General features: G+C 44.5%; 1 gene segment (V, D, J or C); it reads left to right on the plus strand.

The window, feature by feature from the left end:
* On the plus strand, positions 1 to 26,516 carry LOC122539650 (Ig heavy chain C region-like). The segment is given in 7 exon segments: positions 1 to 104; positions 1,180 to 1,270; positions 16,418 to 16,723; positions 19,816 to 20,121; positions 22,065 to 22,373; positions 22,828 to 23,157; positions 26,323 to 26,516. Coding segments are annotated over 6 exon segments (1,449 nt in total).

A 26,516-nucleotide genomic window follows, 5' to 3' on the forward strand; every position in this document is an offset into this window, starting at 1 on the left:
CGCCATCTATTACTGTGCAAGAGACCACAGCGAGAGGAACCAGGGCTGGACCCGTTCAAAAACAGCTCGAGGGAACATTTTGTCAATTCCATCATAAACTGACGGTCAGTACGAGTTTTAAATGCAATTATACCAACTGCAATCTGAAGCAGACCTCAGGCTGCCTCTTACAAAACTATCAAAGAGGAAATGTACCATTTAAACTAGCAAACTGCTGACACAATGGGACAATGTTTTGGGCATGTCATATGTACTGCTAACACTTCCATCAATTAAATGCTCGGACAAAATGTTCGTTTTAATATATCTGACAGCTCAGGAAATTACTGCTAATTGTTATGTCAACTATGGCATTAATTCTAAACATGATCAGTACTAAATGGCTCTTTCAAATGAAAATTGAGACCTCGAGTAAAGAACAGAGAATGAGTGTACTGGTCTACATCATTGTGATACGACAGTGGGTCACAGTGTTGTGCACAGCGACAACCTCATACAAAAACCATGGTGATTTCTACCATGGCAGGAGCGAGAAATAATGTGAGATGCAATTTAAACGCAATCCGGTAGTTTTAGTTTGTACAATGTATAATTTTTTTTCTACCTTCTTCGTGTTGATTGTCAAGTTAAATACAGACCAAACCTGGAAAAGTATTCCAAGCTTTCAAAATACAATGAATCGTAAAAGCTGAAATAACACACTGAATCATTTTTAGAGGAGTCTGAATCACTGCTTTCTAGGAAGTGAAGAAATTCTCTGCATTTTACAGTTTACAGTCTGTCATAGTATTTGACACAACGTGTCTCACAGTGATATAGCTGGAGTGACACCGCAATTATGATCAATACAAAAACCTATTCAGCCTCCATTGTTTGAAACTAGTCAGTGATTACTTCTACAAACCGTCTTAACTTGCAGTGCAGTATTAGTTCTGTGCGGTTTAATGCCAGTATCACTATTTAATTTGTAAAAGTGTTGGGTAATTAATGATACACCAGTTGGGGATTTTGAGAATCAACTCATGTGTTACTCTGTGAAGTATAAAACAGTATTAAAATTTATCAAGAATGATCAGAATTCAGTAGCGCAATTATGTGATGAAGATTTATCGTGACTTTATTTTGCCTGTGGTTCTGAAAATTTAAATTGATGGTAGATTTTTGATTTGTTTTATACAGAGATAGTTATTGTGTGACCCAGTCCAGAGGATGTAACACTGTGACGATCTTGGCTACTGGGGCCAAGGGACCATGGTGACAGTGACTTCAGGTAAGAACTTTGAACTTTCTTCATGACTTTTTTATATTCATGCGACTAATTACTGAATTAAATGAAACTCAGATTCTTTGCTGAGTTTGGTTTGGTTCGGATTGATTTTTGTTCAGACTGATTACAGACTTCAGTTAAGGCTCAGCAAATAGTTACAATGGGGATGATGGAGTCAGTTGCTCGGTGTATCTCTTTTTTTGATCAGATGGGTATTCTGTGTGGCTGGGTTACTTGAAACACCTAATGTCTCTTAATCAGTCAGCTATAAATAATGTTTAATGTCAGTGACACCCTGACTGTGAGCTTTATTATCAACAATAAACGCTAAGAATTCAAAGATGTTCGAGACATTACCAAACATGATTAAAATATGCTAAAATATCATTATTAATGTCTTGAATGTATGTTCTTACCCTGATTATATTTTCGCATTTATTTTGTTAATTAGTTGATGACAAGCAGGTTAGAAACTGTCATAAAAGTTTCTTGCGGTGCTATATTGCATTCTGTTGATTAGATTCTGAGTTTGTTTTACTTGATTCTGTTGAATTGAGTTGATTGGATTTTGGCTTTGTTTTAGTTGGTTCGGTTTGAACTGTGTTGATTGGATTCTGACTTTGTTTTTACTTGGTCTTGTTGAATTGTGTTGATTGGCTTTTGAAATTGTTTTATTTGATTCTGTTGAATTGAATTGTTTGGATTCTGATTATGTTTCATTCAAATCTGTTGTTTTGAGTTGATTGGATTCTGATTTTATTTTCCTTGATTCTGTTGAATTGAGTTGATTGGATTCTTATTCAGTTTGTGAAATTGATCAGCGTTTTCATGCTTTCTGTAATCGGTGTTTTCTCTCTGGTGAGGAGATTGACTCTCTGGATTACTTTTCATTACCAATATTTGTGAAGTTCTTTGGTTTTGCATGAATCATTTCTGCATTTGTTAAACTTATATGACACATTTTTCTCTGCTTGATTGAAAACATCACATCCATTTGTAACGGTCTGAAAAACAACTTAAGGCAGAAACCCGGAAGTGTGAGACATGAAAAAAAACGAGTTTTTAATGCATTGACTTTAAAAAAAAACTCAGTTCTAATTGTAAACTAACTGAATTTTATTTTGAGTAGCCTCATTCAAAATAAAATTTGGGACTAAAATCTGAAACTGCAGAATTGGTCAGATTATGTAATTGAAACTAACTTAAAATTATAATGTGGTAATATTTGTCCATTCAGTAATTTTGTTTTGACCATGAAGTGATTAATCAATATATGCCTTCAACCGCTCTACTGTGCGCTGCACAGGATTGTCATGATCAGGAAGGGTGTACAGGTTGGAAATAAATTGAACTGTTGCCAGAAACGTTACAGCTTTAAGTGTTAAGTCCCCTCACAAACAAGGCTGCTGTTATGACTTGTTATTTCTCTTCAATTTAATCATTAGTTTGCTGGATTCTGAGCAGCTTTGTTAGACTTCAATTTGTTTTTTTTTGTGAGGTTACATCATGTTCTTGGTTCTGTTGAAAATGTTTGCAGAGCTAGTTCTGCTGCAAACACACCGTGTTGTGATCTGGTGATCGTTGATCTGTTGAGGAGGGACTGTGCTTGGGTAACATTAAATATGTTATATTTGGGAAACTGTTTTTGGTTTCTACATTGTTTTTGCAATGTTAACACGGTTGGTGACAGTGAACCGCTCCAGGTTCCTCATTCAATGCGATCAGCATGCGAGGTGAAATTTCATAAAGCCTATTATTAAGTGAAAGACAAATCGCAAAGGTTTTAGAAATGAGGGGAAAACAGATACCTTCGGGCGCCATTTTACTTAAAAGTAATAATTAAGGATTAATCTAATCCATGCTTTACAATCCACATTCAGAACTCCACTATCTAGTTCAATCACAAGGTCTGTCTTTAAACAGTTTACAATTCATAGAGAAATATAAATAGAATTTCAAAAGTGTAATATTCTAATAGTTCTTGCTCTTGAGCAAAAATGCCATGACTGTGTTATAATTGATCAAGAAACACCTTTCAATTCCGCTGTACACTACATACATATTTTTCTGGCTGGAAAAGATCATTGGCAAAGACCATTTGGAAATTCTGCTCAATTCTATGAAGAACAGATCAGTTTCACTGCTTTGATCAGTTTCACACGTAACTTGAGTTAATTAATTGTTATGTCCCTGATTAAACTGGATTTACAGAATAAAATAAAACATTAACTGAATTATTTAATCTGCACAGTGCTTTAGGTGTTCCCAATCTGTGCATTTTAAATAAATAGTTACATTTTCCAACAAAATATCAACTGAGGAGTCATTATTTCGAAACAACTGCTATAGTGAATTATGTGACCAAGGCCAAATTTCGAATTAATTAAAATAATCCACTCATGAACTCGCAGGGCAGCATGGTGTCTCAGTGGTTGGCACTGCTGCCTCACAGTGCCAGGGTCCCAAATTCGATCCCACCCTCGGGTGACTGCCTGTGTGGAGTTTGCACATTCTCCCTGTGTCTGCGTGGGTTTTCTTCGGGCGCTCTGGTTTCCTACCACAGTCCAAAAGATGTGCAGGTCAGGTGATTGGCTGTGCTAAATTGCACACAGTGTTCAGGGATGTGTAGGTTAGGGTGCATTAGTCAGGGGTATATATACATTAGGGGGAATGGGTCTGGGTGGGCTACGTACTGTTCAGAGGGTCAGTATGGAATTGTTGGGCCAAATGGCCTGTTTCTATACTGTAGGAACCCTACTTTTAAAACCATGGGAGTGCTTGCTGCAAACGCAGAGAATACATTTCACATCGATGTGTTCAGACGGATGCAGAGTTCACAAATTTGCAGAAGACATGAACTAGAGGATAACAGAGCACATTGTTTATCCAGACACTGAAAAGAGAGTAATATTTATTTTAATTCATATACTTGACCGATTTATTGCAATGTAGCGATCGGAAGGAATCTGCTCACATTAGTTAAGTGTGACAATCATTTAGATTAGATTTCCTGCAGTATGTATCGGGCTTTTTGGCCCAACAAGTCCACACCGACCCTCTGAAGAGTAACCCAGCCAGACCCATTCCCCTACCCTATATTTACCCCTGACTAATGCACCTAACACTATGGACGATACAGCATGACCAGTTCACCTGATATGCACATCTTTGGATTGTGGGAGGAAACCCACACAGACACAGGGGAGATTGTGTAAACTCCACATAGGCAGTCACCCGAGGCTGGAACCGAGCCTGGGTACCTGGATCTGTGAGGCAGCAGTGCCCACATTTACTTATACATCCGCTAAAGCGGGCAACTCCAGACAGAGGCATGTTTTCAATTCATACCTTTTTAAACATTTTCGTTCATTAAAAGCAGTTAACAAGAAAATGACCTTGCCCTAATTCCTTCAACAGAAATGCTTTCCACACTGGAGTGCAGTATTGACTTTATGCAGTGCATTCAAAATCTCCACTGTTCAAGGAACGTTTTAAGAATATGTAAAAATAATTTAGAGAATAATCCATTTCCTCAGGATCTGTGCTTTAATTGGCGATATTTCCCACCTCAATAATTTTGTTAAATACAATGACTTATTAAGTTTATTAACTCAGTGGTTATGTATGTTCATTGTGAACACATTCTCATTCACATTAATCCTCTGGTTAGTTCCTCTGATGAATGTTCAATTACAGCGAATATATTTGACGTGAGGAGTTGAGCAATGTATCCTCTAGGATTAAGTCTGTTGTGCAGTTTGTTTCAGTGCTATGTCTGACTAACTTGTCAATGGTCCTGACCATTTGTAAATTGTCCAGTTCGGATACCTGAATCTCAGACAGTTCAATTTCATCTCGCGCTTCAAAACCACTTTTATCTGCCAGAAATACAATATTCGATTAGGTGCCCCAGAATTGAGAGCCCTGACTAAGTTGTTCCAATCAGAACGAACGTTTCAGGAACAAAAGGCAGATAGCAAGAGTTTTGAAATTGGTTGTTGGCAACAAGAGATATTTGATTGAGCGAGGCAGAGGGAAATATGCTGTATATTTTCTTTGTGCCTCAGTTATGCAGGACATATTCCGTGGCACAATGTAGAATCAGAATTTTTTTGCATCTTATTATTTGAAAACCTATTATCAGCTTTTATTGTCACTAGCAACGGTCATATTACACTTCAAAACATTTTAATCTTCTCCAAACTAAGTCGACCGTCTGGTGCATCAACTTTCACAGGGGAAAGAGGAAGGGAGTTCTAGGTTGGAATCCAGTGACAGTGAATTGATAGCAATGCAATTCCTAGATTTATTCCTCTGTAGTTCCCATAGAGTTTGAACAATTTGGAGCTGCTGTCAAAGCATTCTTGGATATATGTTGAAATGTTACTTTCATTGTACAAACATTCTGGAACAATCCCTGGTTTTTGGAAGGTGATAATAACTAACATGGTTTATGTATTGTCAAAACATGTGGGCTGTGTTCTCCGTGATAGTGTCAAGCTCATTGTGTTCAGGTCTGTTGTGATGTTGTGGTAGAATCCCTGATTCTGTGCCAGGTGGCCTGTGTTCACTTACAACCTGTTAGAGAGGTATGTAACACAATCTCTTATCAGGTTACTTCAGTGCAAGAAAGCAGATTGACATGTCTGGGTGTTTGTTGGAATTCCACTCACAGAGGCCAATGAAATCTATTCAATCGCAGTCCTGACTTGTGTCTCTTAGATATTAAACAGAAATTTGGTGGTTAGCAGCTTTTTCCAGATCAATATTTGTTCACAAGCTTTTGGGCATCGCTAGATGGGGTTAATGGAGTAAGTGCTCAAAGAAATCCCAGCTTTTGATTTGCTGTTCTAACAATATCATTTATAACTAATCCAGAATGAATCATTTTCGAAGCATATTTGATGAGATTAGGCTTAGGCTGGTTTACTTTATATTAAACCAGTGCTGTAGCTGAATTTGATTGTTCAGTACGCTGGGAGTTCCGCTAAATCCAACACTTGCTGCAGATGGTGATAGCTTTTCAGTTGGTCTTCAATTGCTATCTCAGACCATCCAGTACCTCTGCTAAGAATTCTTTTTCAAACAGGAGTCAAGCCAACGTAATCACTGTTTATCTCAACAGGTGTGAGCTCTTGTGGCAAAAACATGAAAACAATTTGGTGAAGAGGGGGGCGGGGGTCTCTGGATGCGAAAGGTTAACCTTGCCTTCTCTCCCCAGGAGCTGCTAGACCTGCTGAGTTTCTTCAGAAATTTCTGTCTTTATTTTGGTTTTCTAGCATTTAAAGTTTGTTGTTTCATTGAAAAAAGTTCTGTTCGATGAAATACGTTCTTCAGAGAAAAGATGCATTTGAACAAATTGCGAATGTTCAGAGATATTAAATATCAGAGAATCATTGAAATTGATCGCCCTGATCTCGAGCTCTAATTTCACAAGAAACTATTATGAAGTAACAACACACTCCAGAGCGCAGTGGCTGCTGTAATTGGGTGGAAGTTATTTTGATCACTCAAATAGAGAATGTCAATGATCCCGTTCCAAATAATCAACAGAAGGTTTTTTACAGCATGTGTGAAACAATTAATTTGTTGAAATATTTTAATAAAAAGTGTTCACCGCCAGTGCTAGCTTAATGAATGACACAATGATAGGAAGGTAGGTGCAAGAGGAGGGCACTCAGCCCCTCGAGCTGTTCCACCACTTACTTAGATCATGGAGCATCTGTGAGCTAAATCCACAGGTCTCCCTTTGGCTAAAACTCTTCAACACCTTTGATTAACAAGCAAAGACTATCCCAGATTTACTGATTCGACTGCCCGTAACAAAGGGAGACACCATTTCTGAAAGACATTCCTGTGAGTACTGTGACACAATGAGGCTGGAATTAATTGCTCATGAAAGTAAACTTTCAATCTCTGACAATTTCCAATTGAAACATCCCAATCATCATATTTCTTTAATTTAACATTATACTTCCCTGGAATAAAGAAATATAATGTGTGATTGCCCTGCTAAAAATGCGGGAAGCTTCATTCCTATTGTATAATTAAGAAATAGCTCTGTTCATTCAGTGAAAACACAGTCAAATCACACAAAAGGAAACCACGTCATCTTGTGGAGACACACAAGAGCCTCAAATAATTTTCAATTCTTCCAGTGGTTGTTTGAATCTCTAGACAGGTGTGGAAGTGTCAGACTTTTTACATCGAATTGAGAAACCAGTTATCATCAGTCTATTTGAATTGCTGAAGTTTGTGTGGTATTAGCACATTCACAGCGCTGTTAGGAAGTGAGTCCCATGGCTGTGATTGAGGAAGAGGAAACGGCAGAGAAATAGTTGAGAGTCAAGTTGAAGTCTAATTTGGAGGTGAGCTTTCAGGTGAAGCATTTACATGCATGTGCGCCCTTATCCTCAAGGATCACAGTTTTGGAACATGCTGCTGAAGGGACATGTCAGCATGCAAACTGGAAGCTGAAGAAGGCCCCTCAGCCCCTCTAGAAGACTATTCCATTCATGGGATCATCATTAATCTTGCTGCTCACCAGTCTTCCCAACACACCGATAATATTGAACCTGATTGTTTACTCTCCAGCAAAAGAATGGTGAACCTTTGGAATTCTCCACCACAGAAATTGATTGAGGACAAAACATTAAATGATTTCAATAAGAAGATAGATTCCTTCAATCCTTAAAAAAATGCTCCGGTTATGTGGGAGAAAGGCAAACAGGGTACAATATTGGTTGAAAGCCATGAAAACATTGAATGGGACATGGTTTGTAAGTTTGCACGTAACGCCAACATTGGTGGTATAATTGGCAGTGAAAGTTATCTAAACGTACAATGAGATCTTGATCAGCTGGGCCAATGGGCTGAGGAGTGGCAGATTGAGTGTAATTTAAATGAATATGACGTGTTGCTTTTTGAGAAGACAAATCAGGTCACAACTTACAGAGTTAATGGTAGGGCACTGGATAGTGATGTTGAACACAGGGCCCTGAGGGTCCAGATTCATAGAGTCTTACAGAGTTCATGGTAAGGGACTGGGTAGTGATGTTGAACACTGAGGACCCTGAGGGTCCAGACTCATAGATTCTTGAAAGCGTTGTCTCAAGTAGCTAGTGTGTTGAAGGCGTTTGGCACATGTACCTTCATTGGTCAGAGCACTGAGTGCAGGAGTTGGAGCTTCATGTTGTAACTGTCCAAAACATTGGAATGAACTGCCAGAGGAAGTGGTAAATGCAGAGATAGGTCCAACATTTAGAAGACATTTGAACAGCTCCAGGAACTGGATAGGTCGGGATGGATATGGGCCAAAGGCAGGCAAGTGGAATTAGTTTAATTTGGGAACTCTGGTCAGCATGGATGAGCTGGACCAAGGGAACTGTTTCTGTGCTGTATGACTTTATGACTCACTGACTTTATGGTGGAGTAGGCTCAAAGTTGGAAGGTGGTGAGCAAGTGAGGGGCTAGATTGGGCATGTGGGAGAGTTTGGGCTGGTAGGCTGTGAGGTGTTGGCTGGCTGCTGGGTAAGCTTGCATGCACTCTGTCTGGCAAGGTGGCAGCAAGGTAAATGGTAATGGTCACAGGATAATTTGGTCGAATTGTGCTTGGTAGGTGAGGGGTAGTTTGAGCTGAAATGCAGGAGGTCTGTCTTTGCCAGGCTGGTTAGTGCAGAGGTGGGCAGGATGCCAGGCTGGTTAGTGCAGAGGTGGGCAGTGTGCCAGGCTGACTGGTGTCGAGGTGGGCAGTGTGCCAGGCTGGTTAGTGTAGAGGTGGGCAGTGTGCCAGGCTGGTTAGTGCAGAGGTGGGCAGTGTGCCAGGCTGGTTAGTGCAGAGGTGGGCAGAGTGCCAGGCTGGTTAGTGTAGAGGTGGGCAGAGTGCCAGGCTGGTTACTGTAGAGGTGGGAAGAGTGCCAGGCTGGTTAGTGCAGAGGTGGGCAGAGTGCCAGGCTGGTTAATGCAGAGGTGGGCAGAGTGTCAGGCTAGTTAGTGCAGAGGTGGGAAGAGTGCCGGGCTGGTTAGTGCAGAGGTGGGCAGTGTGTCAGGCTGGTTAGTGCAGAGGTGGGCAGTGTGTCAGGCTGGTTAGTGCAGAGGTGGGCAGAGTGCCAGGCTGGTTAGTGTAGAGGTGGGCAGAGTGCCGGGCTGGTTAGTGCAGAGGAGGGCAGTGTGCCAGGCTGGTTAGTGTAGAGGTGGGCAGAGTGCCAGGCTGATTAGTGCAGAGGTGGGCAGTGTGCCAGGCTGGTTAGTGCAGAGGTGGGCAGAGTGCCAGGCTGGTTAGTGTAGAGGTGGGAAGAGTGCCAGGCTGGTTAGTGCAGAGGTGTGCAGAGTGCTAGGCTGGTTAGTGCAGAGGTGGGCAGAGTGCCAGGCTGGTTAGTGTAGAGGTGGGCAGTGTGCCAGGCTGGTTAGTGCAGAGGTGGGCAGTGTGCCAGGCTGGTTAGTGTAGAGGTGGGCAGTGTGCCAGGCTGCTTAGTGCAGAGGTGGGCAGAGTGCCAGGCTGGTTAGTGGAGAGGTGGGCAGAGTGCCAGGCTGGTTAGTGGAGAGGTGGGCAGAGTGCCAGGCTGGTTAGTGTAGAGGTGTGCAGAGTGCCAGGCTGGTTAGTGCAGAGGTGGGCAGAGTGCTAGGCTGGTTAGTGCAGAGGTGGGCAGAGTGCCGGGCTGGTTAGTGCAGAGGTGTGCAGAGTGCCAGGCTGGTTAGTGCAGAGGTGGGCAGAGTGCCGGGCTGGTTAATGCAGAGGTGGGCAGAGTGTCAGGCTGGTTAGTGCAGAGGTGGGCAGAGTGCCGGGCTGGTTAGTGCAGAGGTGGGCAGTGTGTCAGGTTGGTTAGTGCAGAGGTGGGCAGAGTGCCAGGCTGGTTAGTGTAGAGGTGGGCAGAGTGCCGGGCTGGTTAGTGCAGAGGTGGGCAGTGTGTCAGGCTGGTTAGTGCAGAGGTGGGCAGTGTGTCAGGCTGGTTAGTGCAGAGGTGGGCAGAGTGCCAGGCTGGTTAGTGTAGAGGTGGGCAGAGTGCCGGGCTGGTTAGTGCAGAGGTGGGCAGTGTGCCAGGATGGTTAGTGTAGAGGTGGGCAGAGTGCCAGGCTGATTAGTGCAGAGGTGGGCAGTGTGCCAGGCTGGTTAGTGCAGAGGTGGGCAGAGTGCCAGGCTGGGTAGTGTAGAGGTGGGAAGAGTGCCAGGCTGGTTAGTGCAGAGGTGTGCAGAGTGCTAGGCTGGTTAGTGCAGAGGTGGGCAGAGTGCCAGACTGGTTAGTGTAGAGGTGGGCAGTGTGCCAGGCTGGTTAGTGCAGAGGTGGGCAGTGTGCCAGGCTGGTTAGTGTAGAGGTGGGCAGTGTGCCAGGCTGCTTAGTGCAGAGGTGGGCAGAGTGCCGGGCTGGTTAGTGCAGAGGTGGGCAGTGTGTCAGACTGGTTAGTGCAGAGGTGGGCAGAGTGCCAGGCTGGTTAGTGTAGAGGTGGGCAGAGTGCCGGGCTGGTTAGTGCAGAGGTGGGCAGTGTGTCAGGCTGGTTAGTGCAGAGGTGGGCAGTGTGTCAGGCTGGTTAGTGCAGAGGTGGGCAGAGTGCCAGGCTGGTTAGTGTAGAGGTGGGCAGAGTGCCGGGCTGGTTAGTGCAGAGGTGGGCAGTGTGCCAGGCTGGTTAGTGTAGAGGTGGGCAGAGTGCCAGGCTGATTAGTGCAGAGGTGGGCAGTGTGCCAGGCTGGTTGGTGCAGAGGTGGGCAGAGTGCCAGGCTGGTTAGTGTAGAGGTGGGAAGAGTGCCAGGCTGGTTAGTGCAGAGGTGTGTAGAGTGCTAGGCTGGTTAGTGCAGAGGTGGGCAGAGTGCCAGGCTGGTTAGTGTAGAGGTGGGCAGTGTGCCAGGCTGGTTAGTGCAGAGGTGGGCAGTGTGCCAGGCTGGTTAGTGTAGAGGTGGGCAGTGTGCCAGGCTGCTTAGTGCAGAGGTGGGCAGAGTGCCAGGCTGGTTAATGCAGAGGTGGGCAGAGTGTCAGGCTGGTTAGTGCAGAGGTGGGCAGAGTGCCGGGCTGGTTAGTGCAGAGGTGGGCAGTGTGTCAGGTTGGTTAGTGCAGAGGTGGGCAGAGTGCCAGGCTGGTTAGTGTAGAGGTGGGCAGAGTGCCGGGCTGGTTAGTGCAGAGGTGGGCAGTGTGTCAGGCTGGTTAGTGCAGAGGTGGGCAGTGTGTCAGGCTGGTTAGTGCAGAGGTGGGCAGAGTGCCAGGCTGGTTAGTGTAGAGGTGGGCAGAGTGCCGGGCTGGTTAGTGCAGAGGTGGGCAGTGTGCCAGGCTGGTTAGTGTAGAGGTGGGCAGAGTGCCAGGCTGATTAGTGCAGAGGTGGGCAGTGTGCCAGGCTGGTTAGTGCAGAGGTGGGCAGAGTGCCAGGCTGGTTAGTGTAGAGGTGGGAAGAGTGCCAGGCTGGTTAGTGCAGAGGTGTGCAGAGTGCTAGGCTGGTTAGTGCAGAGGTGGGCAGAGTGCCAGGCTGGTTAGTGTAGAGGTGGGCAGTGTGCCAGGCTGGTTAGTGCAGAGGTGGGCAATGTGCCAGGCTGGTTAGTGTAGAGGTGGGCAGTGTGCCAGGCTGGTTAGTGCAGAGGTGGGCAGAGTGCCAGGCTGGTTAGTGGAGAGGTGGGCAGAGTGCCAGGCTGGTTAGTGGAGAGGTGGGCAGAGTGCCAGGCTGGTTAGTGTAGAGGTGTGCAGAGTGCCAGGCTGGTTAGTGCAGAGGTGGGCAGAGTGCTAGGCTGGTTAGTGCAGAGGTGGGCAGAGTGCCGGGCTGGTTAGTGCAGAGGTGGGCAGTGTGCCAGGCTGCTTAGTGCAGAGGTGGGCAGAGTGCCAGGCTGGTTAGTGTAGAGGTGTGCAGAGTGCCAGGCTGGTTAGTGCAGAGGTGGGCAGAGTGCTAGGCTGGTTAGTGCAAAGGTGGGCAGAGTGCCGGGCTGGTTAGTGCAGAGGTGGGCAGTGTGCCAGGCTGGTTAGTGCAGAGGTGGGCAGTGTGCCAGGCTGGTTAGTGTAGAGGTGGGCAGTGTGCCAGGCTGCTTAGTGCAGAGGTGGGCAGAGTGCCAGGCTGGTTAGTGGAGAGGTGGGCAGAGTGCCAGGCTGGTTAGTGGAGAGGTGGGCAGAGTGCCAGGCTGGTTAGTGTAGTGGTGTGCAGAGTGCCAGGCTGGTTAGTGCAGAGGTGGGCAGAGTGCTAGGCTGGTTAGTGCAGAGGTGGGCAGAGTGCCGGGCTGGTTAGTGCAGAGGTGTGCAGAGTGCCAGGCTGGTTAGTGCAGAGGTGGGCAGAGTGCCAGGCTGGTTAATGCAGAGGTGGGCAGAGTGTCAGGCTGGTTAGTGCAGAGGTGGGCAGAGTGCCGGGCTGGTTAGTGCAGAGGTGGGCAGTGTGTCAGACTGGTTAGTGCAGAGGTGGGCAGAGTGCCAGGCTGGTTAGTGTAGAGGTGGGCAGAGTGCCGGGCTGGTTAGTGCAGAGGTGGGCAGTGTGTCAGGCTGGTTAGTGCAGAGGTGGGCAGTGTGTCAGTCTGGTTAGTGCAGAGGTGGGCAGAGTGCCAGGCTGGTTAGTGTAGAGGTGGGCAGTGTGCCGGGCTGGTTAGTGCAGAGGTGGGCAGTGTGCCAGGCTGGTTAGTGTAGAGGTGGGCAGAGTGCCAGGTTGATTAGTGCAGAGGTGGGCAGTGTGCCAGGCTGGTTAGTGCAGAGGTGGGCAGAGTGCCAGGCTGGTTAGTGTAGAGGTGGGCAGAGTGCCAGGCTGGTTAGTGCAGAGGTGTGCAGAGTGCTAGGCTGGTTAGTGCAGAGGTGGGCAGTGTGCCAGGCTGGTTAGTGTAGAGGTGGGCAGTGTGCCAGGCTGGTTAGTGCAGAGGTGGGCAGTGTGCCAGGCTGGTTAGTGTAGAGGTGGGCAGTGTGCCAGGCTGCTTAGTGCAGAGGTGGGCAGAGTGCCAGGCTGGTTAGTGGAGAGGTGGGCAGAGTGCCAGGCTGGTTAGTGGAGAGGTGGGCAGAGTGCCAGGCTGGTTAGTGTAGAGGTGTGCAGAGTGCCAGGCTGGTTAGTGCAGAGGTGGGCAGAGTGCTAGGCTGGTTAGTGCAAAGGTGGGCAGAGTGCCGGGCTGGTTAGTGCAGAGGTGGGCAGTGTGCCAGGCTGCTTAGTGCAGAGGTGGTCAGAGTGCCAGGCTGGTTAGTGGAGAGGTGGGCAGAGTGCCAGGCTGCTTAGTGCAGAGGTGGGCAGAGTGCCAGGCTGGTTAGTGGAGAGGTGGGCAGAGTGCCTGGCTGGTTAGTGCAGAGGTGGGCAGTGTGCCAGGCTGGTTAGTGTAGAGGTGGGCTGAGTGCCGGGCTGGTTAGTGCAGAGGTGGGCAGAGTGCCAGGCTGGTTAGTGTAGATTTGGGCAGTGTGCCAGGCTGGTTAGTGCAGAGGTGGGCAGAGTGCCAGGCTGGTTAGTGTAGAGGTGGGTAGTGTGCCAGGCTGGTTAGTGCAGAGGTGGGCAGAGTGCCAGGCTGGTTAGTGTAGAGGTGGGCAGTGTGCCAGGCTGGTTAGTGTAGAGGTGGGCAGTGTGCCAGGCTGGTTAGTGTAGAGGTGGGCAGTGTGCCAGGATGTTTCGTGTTGAGGTGGGCAGTGTGCCAGGATGTTTCGTGTAGAGGTGGGCAGTGTGCCAGGATGTTTCGTGTAGAGGTGGGCAGTGTGCCAGGCTGGTTAGTGTAGAGCTGGGCAGAGTGCCAGGATGTTTCGGGGGTGGAACGTCACTGTAATGAAGTGACAGGGGGATGTGTTGTCAAAATGCAAAGCTCGGAGTCTGGCAAAATGGTGGGTGGTAAATGACAGATGTGAAAGGAGCTGGGATGCAATGTGCACAGGTTGACTTGTGTAAGGTGAGAGGTCAGTGATCAAGGGCTGAGGTCATGTCTTGGGTAGTGGGCTTTTGTCCGAGGTTGTGAAAATGATGGTGCTAGGTCCAGTCAGGGCCAGATTCACCATGGGCCAGGTGCAGAGCGGCAAGAGTGTAAAGGAGTGAAAGGAATTGAGATCATATGTCCATCTGGAATATAGAATATAGAACATTACGGTGCAGTACAGGCCCTTCAGCCCTCGATGTTGCGCTGACCTGTGGAACCAATCTGAAGCCTATCTATCCTACACGATTCCATTTACATCCATATGTTTATCCAATGACCTTTTAAATGCCCTTAAAGTTGGCGAGTGTACTATTGTTGCAGGCAGTGCGTTCCATGGTCCTACTACTCTCTGAGTAAAGAAACAACCTCTGACATCTGTCATCTCTGTCCTCTCCTGCTAGCCATCACTATTCAAGGAAAAAGACTTTCACTGTCCACCCTCTGTTTATCTTTTATGTCTCAATTAAGTAACCTCTCAACCTTCTTCTCTCAAATAAAAACAGCCTCAAGACCCTCATCCTTTCCTCATTAAACCTTCCCACCATACCAATCAACATCCTGGTAAACCTCCTCTGAACTCTTCCAAAGCTTCCACATTCTTTCTATAATATGCTGACCAGAACAGTACACAATACTCCCAAGTGCAGCCACACCAGAGTTTTGTACAGCCGCAGCCTAACCTCATGGTTCTGAAACTCATTCCCTCTATCGATGAAAGCCAACACAAAGTATGCCTTCTTAACAACTCTATCAAACTGGCTGGCAACTTTTAGGGATCTATGTACATGGACACCGAGATCTCTCTGCTCAGCTACACTACCAATATGGATTGCCTTGGATGTGTTTCGTGTGATAGGGGTTGTGTGTTCCGGGCATGAATGGGTGTATAGCAGGGGAGGGTTTGTCAATGTGAGTGGAAATTTAGGTCTAGACAGAATAAGTGCAGTGGTTAGTCTGAAAGATGAGGTTTGGTGGTGAACTGTGTGTCAGTTTGATAGTTATTAAAGTTACAGATTACTTGTTCATTTCTCAAATCATATTTACGTAAATACTCAGCTGTAACATTCCAAAGTCTCTGAACCTTAATAGTCCTCCATTTTTCAGAGGCCTCCAGAATTCAGAGAATTGTAAATGAGATGTTTCAACTTCCAGACAATTGGCATGAGTTCAGCCGTGACAGGCATCCTCCCCGTCCCAGTGCTCAGCTCCTGCCTGTGCTGCTGCTGCAGTGACCTCCCTCCCAGAGAGAACATTCTGCCTTGCATTGATAAGTGAGGAAGGCTCACTGGGCCTGATTTCCAAGTATGGGGATGGCAAACACGGGGGGACACAACTTTAAAGTGAGGGGAGATAGGTATAAGACAGATGTCAGAGGTAGTTTCTTTACTCATTGAGTAATAAGGGTATGGAATGCTTTGCCTGCAACGGTAGTAGATTCGCCAAGTTTAAGTACATTTAAGTCGTCATTGGGCTAACATATGGACGTACATGGGATAGTGCAGGTGGGATGGGCTTCAGATTAGTATGACAGGGCAGCGCAACATCGAGGGCCGAAGGGCCTGTACTGCGCTGTAATGTTCTATGTTCTATGATTCACTCTGACTTCTCTCCGGGGGTACTGCCAGCTGTTGGGTATTTCCAGCAGCACGGCACCTCGTGGGGCAGCACGCTGGTTCCGTGGTTAGTGCTGCTGCCTCACAGTGCTAGGGACTCGGGTTCCATTCCAGCCTCGGGTGACTGTCTGTGTGGAGTTGGCACTTTCTCCCCATGTCTGTGTGCGTTTCCTCCCACACTCCAAAGATGTGCAAGTTGGGGGAATTGCAAATGTAGTGTTCAGTGATTGGGAGGTTAGGTGCATTAGTCAGGGTTAACTGTAGCATAACAGGGTAGGGGAATGGGTCTGGATGCATTACTTTTCAGAGGGTGGGTGTGGACTTGTTGGGCCAAATGGCCTGTTTGCACACACTGTAGAATTTCGATGAATCTGCATTTCCTTGGTTTGTATTTTGTGAAACGTCTCTGCTCTTCACAGCAATCCAGTGAAAGTGTCAGTTGGTGAGATCTTCAAACAGTCACTGGGGTGGGATCAGGATGTTCTTCGTCCTAAATTATATGGAAATGGTCAAGGTCGAGGGCATGTTTCTAAAGAGGGAACCAATGATCATGATCAGCAACTGGTAGTAAACAAAAATAAACCCCAGTTATGCTGTCGACTTCAGCGGGAGCATACTGGCAAACGTTTACAGCTGAGGATACATTTGAGTAACTGATAAGGTCAAATTAACAGAAACTAACATGCTCAATTGGTCATTCTATTGTAGAGACACCATCTCCCCCCACGCTTTATGGCCTGGTCTCCTCCTGTCAGGAGCACAACACCGGTTCTGTGATCTTTGGTTGTTTGGCGATGGACTATTCCCCTGATGTCACCAAGGTAACCTGGAAGAAAGGTGGGGAGCTAATCACGACTGGATTGAAGACTTACCCATCAGTGAGAAACAAGAAGGGAACCTACACCCTGGGCAGCCAGTTAACCCTGCCCGGGTCAGCGGTAGATTGCCCCAGCAAAATCTCCTGTGAGGTTCAACACAGCGGGTCACACAAGAGCAAAGTAATGTCATGTCCAGGTAAGTGTTGTGGGAACTGAGATAAACAGATCATCTGTGATTAACATGAAGAAGGCATTATTTATAACCGTTTTCACAGAATCACCTTATACAGCACAGGAAAAAGGCCCTTTGATCCATCCAATTCACGCCTATCAATAACAGCCACCTAACTATTCCAGTCTCATGTGCCATCACACGATCCATTGCCTTGTGTGACTTGCCCTTGCAAGGATACTTCATACTTATTATGAGGCGCTTATAGGTGCTGAGCTCCAGGCTAACACCACCCTCTGTTTGATTTTGTTTTCCCCTAAGATCCACTTGGAACCTCCTGGCCTTACCTTCACCCTGTGCCCCTGAGGCATTGATTTCTCCATCAAGGGGAAAGGTTTTATCCAGTTTACCCTGTCTATGCCTAAAGTAATTCTAGATATCATGATAATCTTCTCCCTAATTCTCCTCTGCTCCAAGGAAAACCCCTGTCTATCTAAACTAGTTTCATAACTAAAACCCTCCAACCCAGGCAAGACCCTGGCAAATCTCATCAATACTGCCTTCAGTGTAATCACATTCCTTCGATAACATGCACACAACGCTTCAGTATGGCCTAACCAGTGTTTTATTAAGTTCCAGTATCATCTCACCACTCTTCATTGTCAATGTCTAGGCTAATAAAAGCAAATATCCTCCCACTTTCTTAGCCCCTTTATCCAGACGACACAGTACTATAAGGGATCGGTGGGTACATGCACCAAAGATCCTCAGGCCTTTCCAGGGTTCCACCATTCAAAACATCATACCTCACAGATTCTTCTGCCGAATTACATCACCTTACATTTATTCAGAATAATTTCCATTTGCAACTTTTCTCTTCACATACAACCAACCCTTTTATATCCTCCTGCAATCTAAAGCCATTATGCTCATGACTTACCAACATGACAGTTTTCATTTAATCTGTGAATTCACTGGTTAATCCTCCTAAATCTGAGTCTCAATCATTGGTATGTAAGAGAAATAGCACGGAAATCAACACTAATCTCCACAGAACACCAGGAGACATAGATTTCCTGTCACGCAGACACCCGATGACTATTAACCCCTGCTCCCACCACTCAGCCAGTTCTAGATCCAATCTGTCAAATTAACTCGGATCCCATTGGCTCTGATTATTGCTATCATCTGGACATCGAGAACTACTATCGATGAAAACTACTATCAAATTGTTACACAAGACTTCCTCTCAATAAAACCGAGCTGAAAATTGTTGATTTATCTTCCAAATGAAGACTAATTTCACTTCTCAATAGTTTCCTTACCACTGAGACTAGCTTGACAGATCTGTGTTTTCATTATTTATCCCTTCCTTCGTCCTGCATAACAGTGCAACGTTGGCTGATCTACACTCACTTGGCATAACTGCTGTGGCCAGACAGGAATTCTAAATTATTGTCAGCAACCCAACTATTTCATCCTTTGCATCGCTCAACCGCTTGGTATACTTTTCATCTGCCCTGGAAATATAACCACTTTTCATTCAGCAAGACAACACAGAACATCACGTCATGTGTCCTAATTTCTGAAAGTACATCACAACACCCCTCCATGATTTCTGTCCCCACATTGTTACTCTTACTAGTGAACACTGACACAACACATTCGTTTTGACCACAACCAAATCCTCCGGCTCCACTCCAATAATAACACTTAATGGGCATTATTGTTTCCCGAATAATTCTTTTATTATGAATGAGTCTGTAACTTTTAAAAATATTTTCCTTTATTTTGACTGCTATTACTTTCTCATGGTCCCTTTTGCTCTTCTAATTCCTTTGTCTTTCAAACTCCCCCTTGCACGTTCTGTACTCCATATTAGTTTCTATTGTTTTGAGATTTCAGTATAGACCAGAAGCCTCCCTTGTTTCTCTTTATCTCCCCCTCCATGCCCTTTGGTGTCCAGAGCCCACTGCATTCTTGGTACCACGCAGTGGGTTCCTGGGAAATGTCCTCCCTGTGATTTTCCTGTCTCTTTCTTAAATGTGTCACACTGCTCTGACCCAGATTTACCAATAAGTGTCAGCTTCCAGTACACTCTGGTCAAGTCATTACCTGATCTTACTAAAATTGTCCTTCCCCTTTTCAGAACTTTGGGCCAATTTCTATTCCTTTGCAGTACAATCTGAAATCCAACTGATTTACCATCACTGTCTGCAAAGTGCTCCACCATTGATGTTTTACCCACTGGGTCGACTTCACTCCCTAAAGTTAAGTTCAGGTTCACCCCTCTCTTGCAAGGTCTGGATTAAAATTCTCTGTATTAAACACATACTTTGTTCAAATATTCTCCTGGGGGCATTTTCAGAATTGTGCTCCCTCTAAATTTTTGACAAAATGAATATCCAAGCCTATGCTGAGGAAGTTAAAAACCTCTTTTCTCATTCCCCTATTTAATTTACATGTCTCTGAAATTTGCCCATGTATTTGCACTTGGTCTTTTTCACCTATAGTAAGGTCTATCGTGCTCTCCCAGTAGTTATGTTTGCTGTGTTTTGGTTTTGAAGTACTGTCCATTTGCCTTTGTTCAAGGAGGTATCCATGATTTCATTTCTCTTTACAGCCTAAAATACTCTTGTCAGAATTGCGACAGAAGCAACATTCTGTACCGCACACCCCCGCCCCCATCATTTTCTATCTTTCCCTGTCTCGCTTGAAGGCACTAAATCCTGGAATATTGAATAGCCACTCCTGCCCGGCTCTCAATATGTCTCCGTGATAGCAACGGCATCATATCTTCATTTATGCCAGTAATTCGTCTGCCTTGTTCATCAGACTCTGTCATTAAAACGAATACCATCCAACGTTGCTATCTCCCTTCTGATGTTACCGGCCTATAGTTTCTATGCCTCCTTGATTCCCTTGCTGTGTCCTCTAACTTCAGCCTTTCACATTGTCCTGCTGATCTTTCTGTGTGGATCCCAGCTTCTCCAGCACTCTGCACAATTATGATTCCTGTATCCATTAACCACAAGAAACCTTGATATATGAGAACTGATTGTATTTGTTATGAAATTCGTTAGATAATGTATGTGATGTGTTTCCTAACGGTCCAGACATTCTCCCACCAACCCTTCTCCTAACTGTGAGCTCCAGTGAAGAAATCGCAAGCAGCAAGTTTGCAACCGTCGTCTGTTCAATCATCGAGTTCCATCCGAAGTCAATCTCCGTGAGTTGGTTGAAAAATGGCCGACCCTTGGATTCTGGCTTCTTCATGTCTCCCGTGTGTGAGGCGGACGGGAACTTCTCGGTGACGAGTCGGCTGATGGTCCCTTATGGTGAATGGTACAACAGTGCGGTCTATACCTGCCAGGTCACTCATGGAGAGAACACTCAAAGTAAAAACATCACCGCACTCCAGGGTAAGAGACACAGACTGAGAGAGCTACAAATCATTCTGAACTCTGATGTGAATCAAACACACTAATTTATCAGGCGTAGTAAACAGCACGGTACAGCTTCTCCTTTCCCAACATGCCACGAGTCTCATTTCAGTTTGAGTGTTACATTAGCATTGCTCATAATTCAACCTTTTGGCAAGTCAGAGTAGCATGTTTCCTCTCTGTTGAAGATAGATATATAGACAGTGAGCTTTGTTAAATAGTTTGTTGCCTGACCATGCTGGAGAGGCATTCAGAGTGCTGAATCCTTGCCTGGTAGCCGCTTCAAGGATAAGTTTGGGGTGGAGGGGGGATATTGGAGAGATATCTGATTGAAACATAGAAAATACTGAGAGACTGAGGTCGAGTGAATGTGGAATAGGTGTTTGACTGGTAGGCGAGACTAGGACCCAAGGGCACAGTCTCAGGGTCAAAGGGGCACCGTTTAGAACTGAGATGGGGAGGGTTTCTTCAGCCAGAGGGTGATGAGTCTGTGGAACATGTTGCTGCAGAGGGCTGTGGGGGCCAGGCCATTGTGTGTACTCAAGCCAGAGATAGATCGGCTCTTGTTTCGTACGGGGAGGAGGCAGGATAATGGCTTTAGCCCGAAATGTCGATTTTCCTGCTCGTCGGATGCTGCCTGACCTGCTGTGCTTTTCCAGCATCATTCTGATCTAAACTCTGGATTGGCCGAACATCCTTATTCTGATCCTCTATCAAATTGACGTGGTTAAAATATGCAGTGACCCTTACTTGAAAATAAATTAAAATGCGTTCAATGCTTCATTCCCTGCTCAGGAATGACCTGTTGGTTGGACATTGTACGACATCGATTTTTATCTGGTACTGAGCTCTTTAACTTCATTTATGGGATCAGACCACAGACCAAGTGGGTATCACATTTGATGAACTGGGATAAACGTGATCTCACTGAGCTGCTTTAAGATGCTCTCTGTAATTAGTAGATGAGGCAGGAGAATACATTCTGGTGGGAATGCTACAATAGGGATGAATGAACTAGGAACTCGAGACAGGCTGATTTAGCCTGGTTTGGGGTGGCAATGTTTACACAGTGAGTAGTGGATGTCTATAAAATTAGTGACATTTCCATCGCGTTTGTAGATTAATTAAAGACGCTTTTGTTTGTTTTTTTTTCTCCCCTGCTCTATGAAGAAATTAAAAAATGCAGCTTGGTAAATAAACTGAAAGTACAGACCAGTTATGAACTAACTGAATAGAGCGAAAGACTTAAGGAGTTGGGTATCCTTCTCGATATTCAATGCTGTACTCAATGTCTTGTTTTCAGATCTATTCCAAACACAGCCCACGAGGAACAATGACATAAATTAGAGAATGACATCACACCAATAACGCAAAGTATTTTTGATCACGTTAAATATAATGAACAGAATTTCCATGGCTGTTCACCGCTCCTGTAACACTTTAGAACTCTGCAAAGAGAATAATTTTTATTTATTATAATTTGTCCAAAATTTGGGATGTGATTTGGCAGTCAGTGTGACCAGCAGCACTTGCATCTAAAGGTTATGAACATAGAAATGAATTCATTATATTCAGATTACTCTTGTCACAAGTATCAATAGATGGTCTTAAGTGAGAGACAAACTCTGAAAGAAAGGTCATTCCATGGGTTACATGATGGTATCTTTGATGATTTTACTTTTTTCACAGGTTTCACTTGTTACAAAGCCAGTGTTCTTTAGGAATAATTACTCAGGGTATGCTATAGGTAATCACAAATGTTTCACAGATCAAAATACATCAACAATAGTAAGCATCGTTTCAGAATAGTTGGAGTTGCCATTTTGAACGTGGTGTCTTCACACTGTGAAGGAGTAATCTGAAGATTGGCTGTTTGTATCAGAAAGGGGCATTTTTCATTGACTTTGATTTTTGTTTCATAGAAGATACCGAGTGCCACCCTAACACCGTTAAAATCCTCCCACCGCCAGTAGAACAAGTCTTACTGGAGGTGACGGTGACGTTAACCTGCGTTGTGTCCAATCTTCCTTCTGGAGTTAACGTGACCTGGAAACAAGAAAAGAAGCCTCTGAAATCAGAGATTGCTGAGCAGCCTGGACAGAATCCCGACAGCGTGATCAGCAAATTAGACATTTCTACTGAAGCCTGGCTGAGTGGCGTTACTTTTGAATGTGTGGTGTACCATCAGAATCTACCGACTCCGCTGAGAGACTCCATCCACAAGGAGAAAGGTGAGCGGTGAGATTAAAGCACAAAGGATCACATGTGTAATCCAGATCCAGTTACATCAATGACAGGCTTTGATTGGTAATGAACAAACACCACTGGGAGCATTAATGATGCATCTGAAGGCAGGATAGCTAAGTAGCTGATTAAGGAAAAGATGGACGAAAGGATATTGTATTCTGATTAAGCCAGATAAGGTGGAAGAAGCCTGGGTTGTGACGTCACCATCAGCAATGACAAATGGACAGAATGTCCTCGTTGTGGGCTGGAAACATGGAGGCAACTTTCACATTAAACTTTCCTTTTTTTACTGAACAGAATGTGTACCATACTGCTCCTTTAGAAAACGAAAGTGAATAAATCCCAAATTAAACATGGCGTATTTTAATATTTAGTGAAATTGTGATATTGGTTCAGGATTTTTTTGGTTGATTTATATTTGTCTTCTATATTCTGCAGTGATTAATCCGCTGGAGCCATCAGTGTCGGTCCTCCTGCCACCAACTGAAGAAATCTCCGCTCAGAGGTTTCTCTCCCTCACCTGTTTAGTGAGAGGTTTCTCCCCCCGAGAGATCTTCGTCAAGTGGACAAACAATGACAAGCCGGTGAATCCCAGTAACTACAAGAACACCGAGGTGATAGCGGAGAGTGACAACACTTCCTTCTTCATCTACAGCCTGTTATCCATTACAGCGGAGGAGTGGGCCAGCGGTGCTTCTTACTCCTGTGTGGTGGGACATGAAGCGATTCCATTGAAGATAATCAACAGAACAGTCGATAAATCCAGCGGTAAACCGAGTTTTGTAAACATTTCACTTGCACTGATGGACACTGTTAATTCATGTCAATAAAAATCTCAAAGTTGCATTTAATAATTCAACAGAAGTAATGAAGTGTTTTTTTCCTCCCGTTGTGAGTTAAATACTGAATTAGTTGTTTCTCACTCTGACTTACATTCCATCTGTGTAGTTAAAGTGGATTATTAACAGGTCTGTCACAAGTGTCTTGTGCAGTTAATGTTCTCTGCTCAGATACACCCTGGGTCAGAGACAGAGTAAAGCTCACTCATTGCAGGATTCCACCAAGTACCTTATCCATCCTAAATCTCTCTGTGACACAATCTGACAATGTCCATTTTATGTCAAAGGGTAGGGCACGAGTTTTGAACTTGGTGTTTTTGATTCCCCCCGATTGGACATTCTTACAAAATTCATGTCAGTTTTAAACTGCCAAATTGCACCAATTGGAAATGTAAATTTAAGACACTTTAAAATTAAATTTGATTGGAACATACCAATCGTAAAGAGTGCAGAACAGTTTGAATGTAACCTTTGTTTCTGGGGAACTGCCAGGGATCTTGCTCCAGCGCATGTGTTGACAGAATGTATCTTCACTTTCACACCAAAGAGAATCAACAGATAAGTTGTTGTGGAGCAGAGGGGAGGGGAACGATGAATGGTCTGTCCTCTTGCTCCCTGTGCAGAGTTTTCATGGTGGATGTCCTCTGTAATGTAACCCAGTTGCGAACAGCAACAGTCAGCTTCTTGCTTACTGTCCAAAGATTTTACATTTCCATGCAAAACAATACCTTTGAAGCATGTTAGACACGCTTGGCCCTGTTAACAAATGATTAACATTGATTCCCATAATCCAAAACTGGTGTTTGCATCATCCCAGTTTGAATTCCATAGTTTTGTCTCAGTTTTCTGGAGCACTTGGGATCAATTCTGGTATTCGAATACCTGATATCATTTTGTTTCACATACAGAACACAAGTAGACATTTTCTAATAAACATATTCAGAAATGTTATCTCTGGGGCAGTGGGGATTTGAACTCACGCCTTTTCTCTCAGAGACAGAAGTTCTATCACTGCAACAGAGGAGTTGCTCATAAAACGCTTATCTCTGCACAACGATGGGAAATGTTTCCTGCAACACCAAGGTCAAATCTAATTATGGGGAATGCATTAAAATTAGAACAATAAATTAGAATAATAAAAATTGCAGTCTGGTATAAGAACAGATACAGAGAGATGATCGCAAATACACACGTAATGACACATATACGGGCTCTCACCTAAAGACACATATTTATGTGCACACTCAAATGTGCATATAGATAAGATGTCACACACGCATACTCGCACAGAGCCACACATGCAAGTGGTACTTGAACACTCACCTAAGCTCATACAAAAACTCACATACACCGAAAGAAAATCATTTGCACAAATGAACAGGAGTACTCACACATAACCATGAGAACCATAGACACACGGTAACACACAAATGGGCATGAATACATATACATTCATACAGCACAATGCGTACAGACATACACACATGAACACACAGATACAAATTCCGAAAAATGTCCTCCCACATGTCAACTCACACAGGCACGTAAGTGCACAGAGATAAACATTAATATCATTATTTTCCCATTTTCAGAATCACAAACATACGATGACAGAGGCAGCTGAATTAGTTATTTTTAAACCACATTGATCAGCATGTATACAATATCACACGCACACACAAATTCAGAGTCTCTTATGCAGACACACAAGTGCATAGATGAACAAATAGAGGGGCGTTTATTAAATAAGGATAATGGGCACAAGGATCAGCAAGCATCCACAAACAATAGCACAAACAAGCTGATCAGGAGATGGTTTGGGAAAGATTGCCACACAAGCAAACATCATCATATAAATATAAACATCCATCAAAACATAACATTGCATGCTAACAGTAATTAAGCATATACATGAAAATAACCCAGTGTAGGTAGGATCTGAAACAGACACATAATCACACATTTTAGATAGCACTAATGAAAAGTGAACACTCACAAAGACATTACAAGATAAGCATAGGCAGCAACGAAGTGGCATATTAGCATGATGATGCTTACACACTGTGAAAAGACCAAAAGTTATGTGCACAAACACATGAGCACACCAGCGGTAAAGGAACAGAAATATGTTTATTCATGCACAGACTCCAACATGGGCAAGAGTGAAGTAAGAGACTCTCATAACCACATACACAAACATTAAAGGGAAACCAAACACACCAAGCAGTAGATCAAATAAATTAAGGGACACACGTACAAAAACTTATTCCTAAATATACAGATCCTACAAACTAAAATATGAAGCAATGTCCTGACTGTGATGTCACTTATTAAATTAGATTAGATTACATTACAGTGTGGAAACAGGCCCTTCGGCCCAACAAGTCCACACCGACCCGCCGAAGCGCAACCCACCCATACCCCTACATTTACCCTTTACCTAATACTATGGGCAATTTAGTATGGTCAATTCACCCGACCTGCACATCTTGGGACTGTGGGAGGAAACCGGAGCACCCGCAGGAAACCTGCGCAGACACGGGGAGAACGTGCAAACTCCACACAGTGAGGCGGGAATTGAACCCGGGTCTCTGGCGCTGTAAGGTAGCAGTGCTAACCACTGCGCCACCGTGCCGCCCCAAATCATACAAGAAGAAAATTATATTCATGATTTGCCAAGCAATTGGTCTCCAATACAAAAAGATGCGAATCACATTTGAACTTTTATTCAGTGATGGCCACAATTTTCAACTAAAGTTCTGTCACAGCCTATATTTAAAATATAATGATATAATTAAAATCATCATTCGTAATAAGCATTCCTTAAATAATAATATCCTTAAATAATAGATGAAAAGAAAAATAATTTAAAACGTTCTGACATGGACAATGAAGAAAGAACATGTGCAGTTAGTATTTGTAATTTCTTGCTGAGTCAATAATGCACTAATAGATACAGATAAGAGTCACACTTGAGAAATACCTGACTGCTTTATGAAGATGTAATGGTCTCCAATTACATGACTTGGATGCAGATAGATCGATCTGGATCAATAAACAATCTCAATGCGTTCTCTCGGCTTTATATTCATAGATTCAATAGATCGCACTTGGATTGAAGACTATGAGGATGATAACAGCAACATCTGGACAACTGCTTCCACGTTCATCACCTTGTTCTTCCTGAGTATTTTCTACAGCGCTGCCGTCACTCTGGTGAAGGTGAGAATAATCACATCTTTCTCACGCCAAGCAGCCCAATATGTTTTGTGAAATCTCTAAGTGTGC

Source organism: Chiloscyllium plagiosum, unplaced genomic scaffold (genome assembly GCF_037043375.1).
Source record: "Chiloscyllium plagiosum isolate Xiang-an unplaced genomic scaffold, Cpla_swu_hap1 HiC_scaffold_42, whole genome shotgun sequence".
Lineage (NCBI taxonomy): Eukaryota > Metazoa > Chordata > Chondrichthyes > Orectolobiformes > Hemiscylliidae > Chiloscyllium > Chiloscyllium plagiosum.